The sequence below is a fragment of the Hylobates moloch genome, unplaced genomic scaffold, assembly GCF_009828535.3.
Source record: "Hylobates moloch isolate HMO894 unplaced genomic scaffold, HMol_V3 SCAFFOLD_56, whole genome shotgun sequence".
In the NCBI taxonomy this organism is placed as follows: domain Eukaryota; kingdom Metazoa; phylum Chordata; class Mammalia; order Primates; family Hylobatidae; genus Hylobates; species Hylobates moloch.
This window is the reverse complement of record NW_026652331.1, coordinates 235,860-254,485: the sequence shown is the minus strand read 5'-3', so window position 1 is coordinate 254,485 and position 18,626 is coordinate 235,860. Positions and strand designations below refer to the sequence as shown.

Below are 18,626 nucleotides of genomic sequence, written 5' to 3'. Positions count from 1 at the left end.
CATCTGCGGGGGATAGAGGCCTTAGGGCCTCCCATTAACCCACTATTCCCTTTGCTGACTCCTTATCTTTCAGTTACATCTAAACCAACTACAAAGAAATCCCTTCCCCAATGACCCAATCCAAAGTGGATAACAAAGTTATTCTCTCAATACCCTCTACTTTTCCTCATAGCACTTAACACAACCTCTAATTTTATATATTTGTTTATTTGCTTAATGTTTGTCTCCCACACCAGGTCATATGCTTTACAAGGACAGCATTTATTTCCTCCTGTATGATCAGCAAGTTACATAGAGAGGAATATGGCACTGAAAAAGAATTTGCTGAAGGAATGAGTGACATGATTAAAAGCACAGTCCTTCTGGCACCATGGGTGGTATGACAGACAAATAAAAACTCAAATGATCAGCACTCATATAATCAGCATCTTTTAAAAGAAAGGTTGAGGGAATGCAAGAAAACTTCAGAACACGCTGAATTAAATTCAACGTTTTGAAACCTGCCCAAACATAAAGCGTAAAAGGTTTACAACCTATTTTCACGTCTTACTTAAGATTAACTGCAGCCACTCCAACACGTAAAACTTTCTTAGAATTCCATCACCATCTTAATAGACAGTTTGTGTCTGAGGCATCATCCAGGAACTTAATATTTGTGTCCACACAAAAAGGAGGAGGGGAAGAGGGAGGGCAGATAGCTTACTACGTGTTAGGCTTAAGGATCAGTCGAAGATGCAGCATCTGACTAGCTACAACTCCCCTCTCAGGTGCTCATAATGCAAAGGACACACCCTATCACTGGCTCTCTGAGGAAAACCTCAGCCTCTGAGAGAATCAGCTCCTAAGATATTCTCCCAATTATTTTAATTTTTTTCAACTGCCAGGTGACTATTTGATGTCTTCATCTATTTTTAACTCAATATTTTTAAAGATTATTAAATCTCTTAAACATTCTGTGAAGGGACAGGTAAATAAGACAAATCCCAGCCCACAGTGAAATGGAATGAGAAACCACAGGGTGTAGCAGATGAAAGAACATGAAAGAACAAGTGTCCTACAGGTGGAGAAAGCTATTCCGCGCTCCTACCATCGAAAGTTGGCTTCTGTGGTCATGCATTCATCCAGTCAGCCATCAAAATCTGTGGGTACATACTCTGTGGACACCACTCTCTGGCCACACTGCCTCTCTTCTCCAGACTCTTTCTTGCCTCATGGCCTTCCCATATGCCATTGTCTCTGCTTGGAATGCTGCCTGCCTGCTCCTAACATGGCTGGCTCCTTCTTATGCTTGAGAGTTCATCTTTAACGTCATTTCACCAAGTGACCATTCCTGACTATGCATAGATCATTCAGGTCTCTTTGTTCTCTTGCTCCATTTCTTTACTTAATGACACTAAGCAGAATGTGTAATTATATATTTGTTTTGGCTTCATATACCACCCATACTAGATTTCTTTTTCTTGAGCCTTATCTTTTTGCAAAATATGCATTTTATTGATACATATTAATTGACATACTTATGGGGTAAATGTGATATTTTGATATACGCATACAATGTGTAATGATCAATCAGGGTAAATATATCCATCACATCAAACAGACTTTGAGATCCTTGAGTACAGAATCCATTACTGTTTCATTCATCAATATAAAACCAGTGACTATCATAGTTCCTCACATAGAGTGAAGAAAGGAATGTATTTTTCACTGAAAGATATTTACTTGAATTTCTATTGTATAAATATAGAAGTAAACACTACTGAAAAACTTCATCCTTAATTTTATTTTTGCAAATATTAAAAACCAGATTTTTATATGACAAAATAAACATCTTGTGAAACTACTGTTGCAGGATCCTCAGGGTGTTGCTTTTCTGGCCAGAAGCCTCTGTGGCTGGTGGCACCTTTGCCTGAGTTCTGCTCTGGCCCACTGGGTTTGTTCCATCCATTCGGCATGAGCAGGCTGCGCTCGGCTCATGCTACCAGACTGGATCTCAAGACTGCCAGTGGCGAGCCAGGTGTGGAGCAGTGAGGGGTGTGTGAGCAAGCGAGCATGGGGTCCAGCCACTGCACACAGTGAGGCACGCCAGCTGCTGCAGCGAGGCAGCCAGCACAAGGTGTCTGCATGGGCACCAGCTCTCTGCAAGGCTGCAGCTGGACCAGGCACACGACAAGCAGCTTCCATGGCTTCCACCAGGAAACACGGTGGCAGCTGGAAGCTTGAGACTCCAGGAACTTAAGAGGTCCAAAGAGGGAGTCACAGCCCTGCCTCGGGGAGCTTCCAGGTCTCGGTTCCCCGAAGGGCCGCAGCTCTTCTCTCCTTGTTTTCACCCATAACACGATGAGAAGGCAAAGTGTTTCAGCCCTGTTTGTGTTACAGCTCTTTCAGCCCAGGCATCTCCCAGGTCCCAAGTTCTTGTGCTATATCCAGAAAGAATGAGGTACGCAGACAAGTGGAGGGTGAGCAAGGTGAAGAGGAGCTTTATTGAGTGACAGAATAGCTCAGAGGAGGTCCTGGGTGGGGAGCTCCTCTCTGCAGTCAGGTCATCTGATGTCTGCAGCTATCAGCAGAGGGTAGGTCCTGGCCGTGGGTAGCTCCTCCCTGCAGCTGGTCATCCTGATGTCTGCGCAGCTCTGGCTGATCCAGAGGCTTTTATGGGCCTCAGGGGAGGAAGTGCGCACCAACTGGTCCATGGACGGCCATAGGCAGACCCAGAAAAGGCACCACAAGTTCCTACTGTGGTCCGCAGGACTAACCGGCCCCTACCCTTCAGGCCCTCCCTGGCCTGAAGGTGGGGCCTCACCGAGGACCTTCCCCCTTCTGCCCATGGCCCAGCTTCACCTCCTGCTGCTGTTCATGGCACCCAGGCTGTTCATGCCAAGAAGTGTCTGCAGGCCAGTGCTGAGCTGACCTCAGTGCTCCCTTGGCTTACCTCCCTCCCATGCTCATCAGGACCCAAAGTCCAGAGCAGGGCTGAGGCAGCAGGGAGCTGGCATGTCAGCACTTCCCCAAGAGTGCACAGATCCAGATGGGCTGTGACAGTACCTGGCCACGGCCCCAATTTTGTTCTGAGATAGGAGCGGACATTGGGAGCAGGGAGAAGCCAGGCAGTTGGAGCAGACACCTTTGAGCTTGTGTAGGTAGGGGGTGGCCTTCTGGTCCCCAAGAGTGCAGGGATGCCTGGCTCTGCAGCCCTGACTTAGGCAGAGGCTGCTGCAACCGGGAACACAGGGCTCCTGCCTGCTTCCAGCCTCCACCAAGAGCACAGGGAGGCCTGGACTCATAGCCACGACTTGGGCATCTGTAGCTACACCCAGGAAAGCAGGACTCCTATCTGCTCCATGGAGTGGGAGGCCTGGGTCCCACAGCCACAACTTGGCAACTACAGCTGCACCCAAGGAGCTCCCACCCTACCAACTCGGAAGGCGCAGGGTTCCCACTTGTCCTTGGCTCACGCCATCTCTGTAGAGTATGCAGCCCTGGACGCACCTCTCTGCTGCAGCCAGTATGATGGCAGCAGCGGCTCCAGATGGGTCACTGCTGCTATCACTACCTTGTTATTAAAAAAATAAATAAGAGCCTACAGAAAGCTTGAGAAGTTTACCATTAATTTCCATGTAATTTCAAAATACATTTTATAATTTAAAAAAAATTTTTTTGAGGTGGAGTCTCGCTCTGTCACCCAAGCTGGAGTGCAGTGGCATGATCTCTGCTCACTGCAACCTCCACCTCCCAGGTTCGAGTGTTTCTTCTGCCTCAGCCTACGGAGTAGCTGGGACTACAGGCACATGCCACCACATCCAGCTAATTTTTGTATTTTTAGTAGAGACAGGGTTTCATCATATTGGACAGGCTGGTCTCAAATTCGTGATCGCATGATCTGCCTGCCTGGACCTCCCAAAGTGCTGGGATTATAGGTGTGAGCCACCATGCCTGACCAAATTAAAAACTTTTTAACCAACATTTCACCATTAACTCCACCTCCCAGTCCCTGTTAATCACCATTCTACTCTGTTTTTATGAGTGTATTTTTTTTAGATTCCACATATACATAGATACCACATAAAGGTTACAAACTTTCAGTTATAAGAAGAATAAATTCTGGAGATCTAATATATAGCATGGTGACTCTAGCTAACAATAATGTATTGTACACCTGAAATTTGCTAAGACAGTACATCTTAAGTGTTCTTATCACACACACACACAAAAAAACTCTGTTAGGTGACAGTTGTTATTAGCTCGTTTGTGTTCATTATTTCACAATATATAGGGATATCAAATCATCACCTTGTATACCTTAAACACATATAATCTTTGACAATCACATCTCAATAAAGCTGGAAACAAAAATAAAAATTTAAATATGGTTATTTCAAATGTATGCATATGATACTTTCCTATTTAAAAATGTTAAATAACCAATTCATTTTTAAAACTAAATTCATATAAACATTGAATAATCTATTTTCATTAAACTATCAACATTCAATCAGCTGTTTTCCACATGTGAACTTCAATACTGAATTCCAATAATTAGTTAATTAAAGATAAAACTTTACACTTAGATCTTTTCTCAGCACTATTCCCTTTTATTTATATTTATTTATTTATTTATTTATTTATTTATTTTTTTTTTTTTTTTTTTTTTTTTTTTTTTTTTTTTTTTTTTGAGACGGAGTCTCGCTCTGTCACCCAGGCTGGAGTGCAGTGGCGCAATCTCGGCTCACTGCAAGCTCCGCCTCCCGAATTCACGCCATTCTCCTGCCTCAGCCTCTCCGAGTAGCTGGGACTACAGGCGCCCGCCACCACGCCCGGCTAATTTTTTGTATTTTTAGTAGAGACGGGGTTTCACCGTGGTCTCGATCTCCTGACCTTGTGATCCGCCCGCCTCGGCCTCCCAAAGTGCTGGGATTACAAGCGTGAGCCACCGCGCCCGGCCTATTTATTTATTTATTTATTTTTGAGACACAGTTTTGTTCTTGTTGCCCAGGCTGGAGTGCAACGGTGAGATCTTGGCTCACCACAACCTCCACCTCCTGGGTTCAAGCCATTCTCCTGCCTCAGCCTCCTGAGTAGCTGGGATTACAAGCATGCACCACCATGCCCGGCTAATTTTCTATTTTTAGTAGAGACGGGGTTTCTCTGTGTTGGTCAGGCTGGTCTCAAACTCCCAACCTCAGGTGATCCGCCTGTCTTGACCTCCCAAAGTGCTGGGATTACAAGCGTGAGCCACCGTGCCTGGCCTCCCCTTTTCTAGCACATGGAAAGTTAGATTAATTCATATTGGTAAACCTTACAAATTAATCAAAATTTCAACTAAATAATAAAAGGAAAAGCTTGAGAAGTCCTGTGCTTCTAACTGCCCATGTAAAATTAAATTAATAATATCAATGATTACTAAATGTTTAAGAATTATCTTTTCTGTGCAAGAGTTCAATACTCCTCTCATGTGTTTTTAAACATATATTCACTATCCAGCAACTAATTTCATTGTAATTACATATAATTAATACATACACTGTAAGAATTTGCTAAAGTACTTCAAAAGTTTTCTCTGAAGTTGTATCTTTAAATTTCAATTACTAGCTTAATTTACTTCACAAATTTTAAAAAACAGAAGAAGATAATGTATACAAGACAATGCCATCTTAGCCTATGTTCCGGCTACCACATAATACAAATTAGATCTGAAATAATGATGCATTATTGCACAGAAAATAGATTTAAATTTGCAGTCAATAAAGAAGTTATTTGGTACTACATTTGGTAATAAAAATAGCAAACACATAGTCCTTTGTTGCAGGAACTGTGTAGAGCCACACACTAATATTAACTCATTTAATCCTCCAGACAACAATGTGAGACAGGTAACATTATTATATCCATTTTAGAGATGAAGGCACAGAGGCAGTGGTTGCTTAAATAATTTGTCCAAGTCATACGGCTAATAAAGAACATATCTTGGAGTGTCTTCCCAAAGACTGCTCTTAACTGCTATACAAAGCAGACATTAGTACATTTTATAGCAAAGTACCCAGGACATCCCTGTAGGTAGTAATAACATTTGACCTCTACATTTTATATGTGAGTTCAATCTTGCAAAGTACTTCAGAATTCCTTCAGGAAAAAAGGTAAAGCAGACATGAAACACACTAGCCTGAGTTTTATCTCATTTTGTTTTTAGGGTTCTGAAGGGAAACATTTATTTAAGAAGCTTTTTTCGAATAATTTATAAGACTTGTGCAGTATTATTGAACAGATTTCTATAAACTCTTCCCTTGGGCTCTGGTAGGGCAGGTGGTGTAAAGTTTCAACTGCTTTCATAAAAACAGCTTCACCATCTGGTATCAGTTTTTGTTGTCTCAAAATGTGTCTCTTAAAAATTATTTTTTAACAACACTGTGTACACACACAATTAAATCTCTATTTATGAAGTACTCACACAGAGGCACTCTTGTTTAATTTCATTCCTAAGTGCCAGCAGAGTTTTTTTTTTTCAAGATGACATTTTTAAGCTTAAAAAATAAATCCTAATATCTAACAAGCATGCTAACTAACCAATGATACCAATCTAAGGTGTGAGAGGCTACCAAATTGTCATCTTTAAAAATCACACAATTAGAAAGAACATCAAAGACATTAAGTCAAATTTATGGCTTTTATTAATCCTGCCATTTAAGGCAATAAAAAACATACTTCTCAAATATTCTCAACAATCTCAAAGGAAAAAGTATCATCACCATGCCGTTCCAGATTCATCTGCCTTGTTTACACAGCCCTAAAGAATCACAGCATATTTTATATTATTCCCTCCTCTAACCCTAACGAGACCCAATATTTTCTAGGACTACAATCTCCATACGTATATATTTTTATTTATCTAATTACTCATTTTTATTCAGCTAATTATTTATCCAATTATGCTTTTAAGAAGCAGAAGGCTTTTAAATGATACAGTAACAAAATATTTTAGAGAGAGAAAGATGCAAGGAATTACTAAAATATTTCTATAAAATGCCAGCACTTCTCTATTCTAAAGAGCATTTTCTCACTTTTGAGCAAACCAAAATAACAATTTCCAAGATTATATGAACCAAATGAGCTGGGGCCAAAAAACGAAAATAAAACAAAAAAAAAGTATCTTTAATCTCAGCTTCCATCTCTGCTATATCTACATCCTAAAATGAGAAGAAAAAAAAAAGGTACTCAACATAAAATTCTAGGGGCTAAAAAGATTCTTGGAAGTCAATGATAAAGCCTGAATTTTAGTGTGCAACTACCAATTTTAAAAATATCTACAAAGAGCTTAGTGCTTTCATAAAGTGGTGTATAAAAAGCTATGTTAAAAGATTCACACTTCTTTATTTTATAGAGTCATGTTATATAAAATACAACATGAACAAGCTTCCAGTTAAAAATCTCAGTTAAAAGCTTGCATTTACTTCTACTGCTCCCCAAACCTCACTAAAAGACATCAAAGGGTTAGGAAATAAATAAAAATAAATAAATGCCTGCAAATCAACACTGACTAGAGAAGTCGAGGACAGTAATAATATCTAGAAATCTGGAAACAGAAGGAGAGATAAGAACTGATTGCTAAGCCAGCATTAGATTAAATTAAGAGGAAAACACATTTACTCTTGTATTACCTCTGAAAATCTCAGGAAATAGAGATACCAAGTAACTCTGGAAGTGACTGTGAAAGTCAGGGTGAGGTGCTGATAATGGATATATTGAACGGCAGTTTAAGATGTAGACTTGCACTCCAACATCACAGAATCATTCTCCCCTACTTCTCACTGTTGGAAAACTGTCTCTCCACCTTCACGCAACATAATAGTCTAGTTTTATTCAATGGAGAGAATAAAACAGGAGGTTTTGGGGCTGGGAGACTCAGGCATGGCTATATTAAAGCAAAGGAATCAAATAAAAGTCTACATCATAACTATCAATACTCAAATTCCACTTTCCCTCATGAGCCACCTGAAAGCTGGTTACCAGGCCAGGCGCAGTGGCTCACGCTGTAATCCCAGCATTTTGGGAGACCGAGGTGGATGGATCACCTGAGGTCAGGAGATCAAGACCAGCCTGAGCAACATGGAGAAACCCTATCTCTACTAAAAATACAAAAATTAGCCGGGCATGGTGGTGTGTGCCTGTAATCCCAGCTACTCAGGAGGCTGAGGCAGGACAATTGCTTGAACCTGGGAAGTGGAGGTTGCAGTGAGCCAAGATCGTGCCACCGCACTCCATCCTGGGTGACAGAGCAACATTGTGTCTCAAAAAAAAAAAAAAAAAAAAAACTGGTTACCAGGCCTATAACGCCCAGGAAGAAGATTCATTTAAAAGATACTAGCATGAGGCTTCTGTATGGAAATACATTACTAAAAAACCTACCATGATCGTCTTACAATAAACAAATAGCAAGGCCCATCAGAGCCTACGGTGCTTCCAATCAGTTTTGCAGTATTTTACTCTAAAGTGACAGCTCAAGATTAACATAACATTTGAGAAAAATACCACTAAGGTAAAAGATAGGGACAAAACCACCCCTCCAAAAAGTTAAAAAGAAATAGACTCTACAGGAAAACTTCAAAAAAAAGCATTAATATCTTCAGAGAAGTAAAAGGATTTGTGAAAAAGTACCACTATGCCATAAAAAGAATAGTCAAAAGAAAATGTTTTGTATGTTAATTACAGTATAACAACAACAACAACAAAAAACTGGGTTAGGAAACACAACTGAAGAAACTTCCTGGTGAGCAGAAAGGGAAAATGGAAAAGCTAGATTTTTATCAGTGTTTCAGGGCAAGAAGTCCAACACCAAACTATCAGGAATTCTAGAAAGAAGAAAAGTAATTGAAGAATAAAACAAGAAAATCTCCAAGAACTGAAAAAATAGGCTATGTATAAAGTATCAAAAATGAGATTTCTCAATATTACCTCTAGATTACTAGGGATCTAGAATACAAATTACTGATCTGGAGAAGTATTATTTCCAGTTAAGATTTCTAAAACATAATAAATCAACAATAACAATGTTTAGGGGGGAGAAAAAGATATCTTCAAACATGGAAGACCTGAAAACATTGACTCCCTATCCACCTTTTCTCAGGAAGCTTCAAAGAGTTGTGCTTTATCTAAAGAAAAGATGGAAAGACAAAAACACTAGAAAGAGGCATAGAGAATCCCAAAGATGATACAAGGGAATCCCAAGATGTTAGTGTGCACTTGGCCTGGGGAACAACCAGCCCAAACTAAAGTTTTCTTAGCGGGCTGTAGGATGATGAAATTGATGGGTATATTTATTTTGGTTACTTCAGAGATTCATGTGTTGAAGAATTTTCAGATGAATTAATACACATATTAAAAATTAAGCAAACAGGCCAGGCACGGTGGTTCATACCTGTAATCCCAGCACTGTGGGAGGCCAAGGAGGGTAGATCACGAGGTCAGGAGTTCAAGGCCAGCCTGGCCAAGATGGTGAAACCCCGTCTCTGCTAAAAATACAAAAATTAGCCAGGCGTGGTGGCAGGCGCCTGTAATCCCAACTACTCAGGAGGCTGTGCCAGAGAACTGCTTGAACTCGGGAGGTGAAGTTTGCAGTGAGCCAAGATCGAGCCACTGCACTCCAGCCTGGGCAACAGAGCGATCACGCCTGTAATCCCAGCACTTTGGGAGGCCAAGGCGGGCGGATCACGAGGTCAGGAGATCGAGACCATCCTGGCTAACACGGTGAAACCCTGTCTCTACTAAAAATACAAAAAATTAGCCAGGCATGGTGGTGGGCGCCTGTAGTCCCAGCTACTCAGGAGGCTGAGGCAGGAGAATGGCATGAACCCGGGAGGCGGAGGGTGCAGTGAGCCAAGATAGCACCACTGCAGTCCAGCCTGCGCAAAAGAGCGAGACTCTATCTCAAAAAAAAAAAAAAAAAAATTAAGCAAACAAAAATATCAACAATTATTATTTCAACAACTAAACATTGTCAATAAAAAAAATTAATCATACTATGCTACATTGCTCAAAAATGAGTAGCCTTTACAGTTACACTATAAAACAAAATTACAGACATTTAAATATTTTATGTAACTATTTTAAAAGGATAATAGGAATTGTGTCTAGAAGGGAAGGAGGGAACAGTGGTTACAATGAATAAATATGATCTTCCATGGTGGTACATCAATAGCTAATCCCTAACACTGAAAAGTTAAAAAAAATCAGTATAAAAACAATAAGACATACAAAACAAATGCTAAAAGTAACTATAAAAGAGTTGAAAGTGGCTGCCTCTTATGAAGAGGTTGGAGGGAAGAAATGTCACTTTTTTTTTAATAAGCTATGTACTACTTTCTGACACTTAAACTATGTGCTTTTATAACATTCAAAAAAAATTGAATTCTGAAAGTTCAATGTGAACACATGATTCCTTTGCCTTGCATTTATCAAAGTATGAACTGACTAGGACTCACAGTAACATTACTTAAGGTCCTCTGCAATAAAATGGTGTTCTGAAAAAAAAAGAAAACCGAGATTTATTGAGCATCAATTAAGAGTGAGGCCCAAAGTTACCTACTTTTCCAAATGATTTCACAGAGGTAGTCTTGACCTCACACATTTATGTGAAAAATGGAGGTTCTAAGAAATTGAGTCACACAGCAAATGAATGTCTGTCTGTCTGATTCCAAACCCTATTCATTTCTCTGCAGCTAGGATGGCTGAAAGGAATTAACCAGGTAATTTTATGGAAACTGATACTTTTTTCCTCCTCAAACTACAAAAATATTAAAGCTTTTTAATTCCTTGGCACAATGTTTACAAGTAGCTAGTGCTTTGAGAAATGCCCAGCTAATTTGCAGATTAAAGGACAAAACATACTTTTTCTTAAGGATTTCAGATTCACTTTTAAGATCAACAAGGTGACTGACATATAACACCCTAATCAAACATGTACTTGCCAACTTTCTGCAACACCTGCCTTTCACCGCAGCCCCAAGAAAGCATACAAAGAGACCCAAGGCACTCAAACACTTGCGTAGCCAGGTGGGGAACTGTTCCAGTAAAGGAGACTTGGAGACTGGATGATGACATGGAAAGCAGTCACTGACAAAGGCACAAACAGCATAAGCTCTGAACTCCTCCCAGGTCTTGGGCTATTGGCTTCTGGGAGCTCTGACTCCCAGTTATTGTCTGAGCTCTGACCTTTTCTTGGTATTTGATCATTGGCTTTTTCACTTTCCCTAGTTATCTGTTCTCTGAACATGCTTTTCACTGGCAGTTTCTCTCCCTGGTCCTAGAACCCAACTGTCCATCTTCAGTAAAATAACTCCAACCTCCACCTGCTCACTATCTCAACCCTCAAGTACATCTAGATATCACCTCTATCAGTGCCTTTCCCTCTAGACAGAAAAGTATTTTACCTAAAAATGCCAGTTAAAATCTTATTCATTTTCCAAAGGGCAATTCAACTGCTACCCTCTCCTTCCGGGAAGGTCTTTGAAGAAATGCTTTCTCAACCCTTGGTAACCTCAGGACTCTGTACTTTGTAGACCTTTTTGCACCAATTATTCTACTTTTGTCTTTGGGTTTTATTGCTATTCACATATTATTTCTTTTCTGCCCTAAATGGAAGCTACAAAAAGACAAGTAACACATCTTGCTCATCCGTGTCCTCCTCCACCTCCAAGTGCTGACTTAACCTCACATGATCAACTTTAGCTGCCTCAGGCTCACACTGCCACATCAGTCCTTCTCATGGCCAAAAAAAAAGTTAAATTTAAAAAAAGAGGAATTTCCCAAGTAAGAAATAAAGTCCTAAAACATTTCAAGTAAAACAGAAATTCTTTAATATACACTGCAGTTTTTATAAAGATGCTCTGTGTATTATGCTGAACACACAAACATCTTTAGAAAATAGTAATGTAAAAATTCAAAAGGGTTTCCTTATTGCAGATATTCTTGGAGATGTTAATTTATGCATCGCCTAGAAGAGGCACAGCACATCCAACCATGTTCTCTTTTCTTTACAACAGCTTCAAACATTTCTCTTCTGAGATGCATATTTGGGAAATGCTGGAATAAATTATATCCAGTCTTTCATATTTTCATCTATACAAATCTGCTGAAAAGCTTAGGTTTATTATTTACAGCTGAGAAAAAGTGAAGAAGATGATTTATTTTAATCCTCATAACCCAGTGAGAGGTCAAGTATCACTTATTAAGCTTTTCATCTGCTTTGACCTGTTTGAAATACAGCCTCCCAAATTCAACATTTTTTTAATTTTTAATTTTTTTATTTTACTTTAAGTTTTAGGGTACATGTGCACAACGTACAGGTTTGTTACATATATATACATGTGCCATGTTGGTGTGCTGCACCCATTAACTTGCCATTTAACACTAGGTATATCTCCTAATGCTATCCCTACCGCCCCCCACCCCAAAACAGGCCCCAGTGTGTGATGTTCCCAAACTCAACATTTTATTGTTTCTTTCGTACAGTTTTTAAACCACTAGTTTTAGGGATGTTATATTTAGGTCATTCAAATATTTAAACAACTTTTCATATTTTAAACTGGAAATGTTTCAGTATTTCTTTTGTTGTATGGTGTTATACAATTACATTCTTAACCAAATATTGGGTAATGTTCACATATTAGGCATTGATTCAGAATTGGCATTTCCATTTCAAAAGTAAATACACAACCATGTGAAATAAGTTCAGATTGTGAATGTGATTATTTTGTTTAACGTCATTCATTAAACAAAAGACAGTTTCAAACACTATTTGAAAAAGTATAAACTAGAATGTGTCTGTTAGTTTTTAAATTGTATTTTGACAATTGTATTTTGATAATTTACGTGCATGTCTTTAAGGGGGAAACAATTATTAAAAAAAAAAAAACACCAAGAGTTCACTACCCTGTTAATGTGTATCAGTATTATCAATGGTTCCTGGAGATTTTCATCCACAAACATGTCGTTGAGTTCAGCAGCTTGTATTACAAAGTTCTTATAAATTGCTGTTTTAGAAAAATTAGAAGAAAAATATGTCTAACGTTAGGTTTTTCACAGATTCATTCTACAACAACTACTAAGCATCTACCATGTGCTAGACAATGTTCTGCTAAGGCTTTCACAAGAAAAGCAATGCAGATGCCTGTCCCCAAGGAGCTTGTATGAAATAAACAAATCATCTGGCCTGTAAGCCCTGTGGAAGAAAGTAATTTAAAGGGAGTGATGGGGTGGCAGGGGACAGCAACAGTTGTAGTAGTAAATTTGGTGGCCAGGGCTTAAATGCAAAGGAGACATTATAGCATGAACTTGAGAGAGGTTCAAGCCATGTTACTCTTGAGGGAAGAGCATTTCAGGCAGAAAGAAGTACAAATGCAGAGGCCCCTAAGGAGGACCTCTGCTTTTTATTACTTCCGTATTTTATTGGACCACAGCCTCATTCATCGGCTTACATATTGGCTACGTCTGGTTTTATGCTGTAACTGCAGAGTTAAATAGTTGCAACAGAGACCATTTGACTATAAAGCTTAAAATATTTACTACTTGACCCTTTACGGAAAAAGTTTGTTGACACCTGCTATATGGAGTTTGGAATCCCATCTCAATCAGTGCTATCTGCATCAAAGAGACATGCGGCCATGGGTTAAACGAAGCTCAGCAACCACTGCATAAGGAAGGGGTAGGCATCACTTTGTTTACTTGAATGAACATCTTAAACCCTCACAATAGCCTACAGAGCCTAATTAGGAAAGGAAAAATTCTCAGTTCTACTTCTGATTTAATGAATGCATGCCTTTTGGCCAGCTACAAATATTTCTTTGAAGTCATAGCAATATAATCAAGTAGAAGAGTTTTAAAATTTCTTGGTGATATACCAAGCTCCTTGGTTTATTTTCTTATATCTATTCATCCCGGTATTTTGGTTGGAGGTGGGGTAAGGGGTAGCTTTAGGACAGAAAATGCAATTATTTCCCCTAAAATGGAAAAACATAAATCCAGAAAACTTACAGCATCTAACCTTAGGCAGGTTCAGAACAGAAAGAATGGAAAGTCAAAGTTCTGTAAAAGAGAGACAGAATATATCCTAACTGTCCCAGAGGTGGCCAACAATAATGAAACTTTCTCAATGTACCTGGAGCTTACACAGACCAACCCTGTAAAGGGCGAGATCTCACCCGGGACGCGCAGGAAACCACAGCCGCTGGGGGCTTTGTACTCAAAGTCTGTTTTTTCTTCCAGTGATACTTTAAGAGAGCACTTGGACCTCCCTAAATACTTAGATTTTATAGAAATGAAAGATTCAAGAATATTCAAGTTCACTGATTCACTCCACCAGTGTTTAGACCTGAGCACTGATCCACACGTTCGACATCTGAATATGCACTTACCAATAATACTTAGGACTAAAAAGAACAAGCAGAGGGTTTTGTCATCATAACGTAACCAGAAAGAAGTGACACACATAGCTGATAGTAAGAAGTAAACTGCTTTGGTTTATTCAAAATCAAATTTCCTAAAAGGATGAAAATATATAAGGTATTAACATATAATTACTAACCACACAATTTTGGGGTGTTTTGCTATCTTTTGAAATGTTAATTCCTGCTTCTACTAGTCATCTGATGCTGCTTCTGGTAGATTTTTTTTTCAATTAAAATTATTTTAGATCAAACCAATCCTTTTTAGAAATGACACACATTTCAGGAGAATAGGAGAGAAAACCAGCACACTGTAGGGACTCACCACATTAGCTACTGATACATGAAAGCTTTAATCTTAAAATAATTTAATAATTCATGAAAAACATTTCAAGTAAATATTTCAAAAAGACATCTAAAAATCAGGATGCCAGTAAACAATTCTAATTAAATATAATCCTTCCCCAAAGATTTCTCAGTACTGTCAAATGCTTAAGGGACAAAAGTTTCTTTGTAAACATCTGTTGATAAATCCATTGAAAAGTATAATATTCACGGGACTCTGACCTTCTGTGTAACATACAAAAATCAAAACAATATATCAATAACAGTGAAGACCTAAACCTAACAAAGATGTACTTTTCCCTAACTACAATAAGCCTTGTATTCTCAAACAGAACACTGTTATGATATGAGCAAAAGCCAAACAGTGTGGGCTGAGTAATACTAACTCAGTCTGTCTTGTTTTTCTTTGTTACATACTGGGACACAGATTAGCGCATTTTGATGCGAACTTAGAAGGTAACATTAAGAAAGTAGATGTGAGGTCATAACTTTCTATTTTAATTTGTGACTCTGGACCTCAATGCAGCATTGCATTGCACATCTCTCTCCTTATGTCTAAAGAATAGCACTAGCAAAAGTGTGCTGAAAGTCCCTAAAAATGGCATCTCTGTGTATGTGTGTGTGTGTGTGGAGGTGGAGTGGGGGAACAGCAACCCAGGAGGTTTAGAAATGAATAAACTTGAAATTTTAAAAATACGCCACTTATGAAATAAATGAATACGTACATACCCTTGAGGAGAGAGCTTATCCAGCCATCCTGATTTAACCTTCTTTGCAGATGCTCCATAAAAGCAGGCATACGGAGATATTGCCTGTGAAGAAACAGCTGATGAATCAGCATTTCCACTTGTTGAGCTTAATGGATAACTGTGCCTATTAACGGAGTCCAAAGTCAATGCTTTTTGAGTCCTAGATTTAGATGCCTTTGAATTTTTTCTTCTTAAACTCTGAAAGCATTCTTCTACTGTTGAGTATTCTGATTCAGAAGCAGTGTCTATCAAAAAATTGTTTTTGTCCTCTCGAGGTATCCAAATATCTTCCACCTTGTCCTCGCTTATTTTCTCCTTTCTGTTATCATATATGCTAAATGGAAAAATGATGTAAACATTTCAAAGTACTATATGTGATTGAAGACATCAGTGACATTTTGAAAATTTATAAATAACTAATAACAGAAACATAAGGCCAGGAAAATCCTAGAGTTTCCATTAACCCTATTGAAAATTTTTTAAACTCTTCCAGAAAAGCTAAGTAAAATTATTTCATTAACCTATGACATCTTTGAATACTACTATAAGTTTTTTCTTAGGTATAATTTAATCTTATCCCTTTTATTTTGGAAGGTTAGGGGCAGGTGCTAAGGATGGAGACTGGGTATATTCTTCACATCACAATTTAACCATCTTTAATAGCACAATTAAGTGGCCAGCCCAATCTCTCTGGGCAACATCATGGACCATTAACTCATCTATACGGAGATCTTATTTCCAACTTGTTTACCCCTCTCTACTATCCTCTAATCAACTCCAAGGACCCCATGTTTCACCATAATGCTATAAAACAGAGAGTATGCCTGACTGCTGAGAGCATCAGTATTATTTTGCAATGCTGATGAGGAAAAATATTGCAGCACACTGCTAGCTATAAAACAAGAAAGAGTTAGGGTACATTCAGGAAGTAAAAGCTATGTAACGCACAATATTTATTGGAATGCATTCATAATAGCTAAGCATATTTCTACAGATTCAAGGAATGACATAATAGATCAACTAATTCATTAATGCCAAAGGACATTTTTTGCTAATCAATGAAACAGATATGCCTGGGCTCAAATTACATCTTTCTGGATATAGCATTCTAAAAACCATTACTGCTTCAAAGAATAATTTAGCCTGGCCCTTTCATATTTTGCATTATATTAATGGCAAATGTTTACTAAAGATGTTTAATTGTTTAGCTTTAACAGAGGGAAACCTGTAACAATGTTAGCCTTAGAAAATGAAAGACAAAAATAAAATGAATGTCCCACTAAAAGAGTATAATTAAACTGTTGGCAGTACAAAAGAGGAATGCTTTGGGGGATGAATACTCCATTTTCCATGATGTGATTATTATGCTTGTATCAAAATATGTTAGGTACCCCAGAAATATATACATCTACTATGTAATCTCAAAAATTAAAAATTAAGAAAAAGAGAATGAAGTATCAGGTAATGATCCAGTATGCCAAGTTTCAATAAAGTTGAGAGAAAAACAAAATTGAAGTTGGTGCATACAAATTCTAATTCCGTATGTGATCCAAATAACTGGAGAATTGCCATGCTTCTTGCCAGTGCTGAAACTCCAATAAAAAGAATATATTACGCTTGTAAAGTCTGCAACTTGCATAGTGATGTTCTGCACTGCCCTTTTCTCCTTTTTATTAACATAATCTCTCATCTTTAATGTGCAATCACAGTCACCTGTATTTGCTACTTTGGGGAGGGGGTGTGGTTTCCATGAGAAAAAGACAAAAATAATCTGCCACGGAATGCAACTATTTACTTGATTTACAGAGCATAATTCAATTAATAAAACGGGTGCTGCTATGCTTATATTTAGAGGGGAAAAATTTGAACTTATCAACATAAACTATTTTCTCTGACACACAATATTATACTATGAATGAGAAGTCAACATTGTATAACAGTTTATTCTAAATAGTTCATCATCATCAATCATGATCTCATACCTTGATTTGATGATAAAAGAGTTTGTTGCAGTAGTTGCTTCCCCTTTGAGTGCTTCTTCCTGGGTCAAAAATTCATTCTTTATAGATCTCTTCTATTAAAAAAGCAAACAAACAAAAAACACATACTGTTTTGCTTTTTGGTTTGGGGATTTGTTTGTGTGTGTAGCAATATTCTACAAAAAATCCATAATATCTGAGTTTAGTTTTATTAAATAAGTATAATTACTTAGATCAATTTTCAGAAAAAAAGATAGTCTACATTAAACAGACTTTTGATTTTTTTCACTATTTTATCAAATCGTTAACTCATCAATTCAAGTAAGAATAAAAGATGGTAACCAAAAATAAAATTTATGTACCTTTGCTTCTTGATTCATTTTAGTCTTCCAACTTCTCTTTTATCAAGACCAAGAAATAATGTAGCAAAAGAGCACAAGTAATAGAAAAGAATGAGTGATAAACTAAATAATTAAAATATATACATAATTGGAAGTCTATGCACTTCGGAAGTCTGCATTTGGCTACAAGGCAAAGCAAAAATCTAGAGAGTGTTTAAGTTTTATAGAGTTTGTCTTGTATTTAATTAATCCAACCTTGTGGCAAATTTTTAAAACTATCCTGGATTCCTGAAGTCAAAATAAAAGTGTGTTTCTATAATGTATATTGAAAGGTACAGATTTTACCATAATTTTACTGAACAAAAATTTTGCTGACTGGAAATTTCAATATTCAATATAATGCCATTCTTCAAATAGCTTGGAGAAAAATGAAGAGGTACAAATAGTCAGAAAAGCAAATAATTGATTATAGAAAACAATTATAATGTATGGGACTAACCTTGGAATTTTCTAGTCTCTGGAAGAGAAAGGTCTCTCCATAAGGAAAGATGGAAGATGAATTCTCCTCATTTGAATCTTTTAGGGGAATTATAGGATGAGAACAGAAAGATGTGAATAATGTGAAATACTGTTTTTAAAAAAAGAATAAAAGCATGAGTTTTTTATGGCATTATCACAACGTAAGCTTTATTCTGTAGGAGTCCAAATTATGCTAATTCTTATCCCCAAATCAATTCTCCCCATCGTCTTCTTGATATAACACTCATGGTATCCACCACT

At 38.0% G+C, this 18,626-nt stretch overlaps 1 protein-coding gene across 3 annotated transcripts in view; it reads right to left on the bottom strand.

The window, feature by feature from the left end:
• Nucleotides 1-18,626, bottom strand: part of LOC116463738 (arf-GAP with Rho-GAP domain, ANK repeat and PH domain-containing protein 2) — a 182,333-nt gene that overhangs the window by 133,031 nt on the left and 30,676 nt on the right. For all 3 annotated transcript variants that reach the window (XM_058434826.1, XM_058434827.1, XM_032146988.2), the window contains exons 4-6: nucleotides 18,346-18,422; nucleotides 17,509-17,600; nucleotides 15,507-15,860 (exon numbers count right to left, since the gene is read on the bottom strand). In XM_058434826.1, coding sequence (XP_058290809.1) covers nucleotides 15,507-15,860; nucleotides 17,509-17,600; nucleotides 18,346-18,422 — 523 coding nt within the window. The remainder of the gene's footprint in view (nucleotides 1-15,506; nucleotides 15,861-17,508; nucleotides 17,601-18,345; nucleotides 18,423-18,626) is intronic.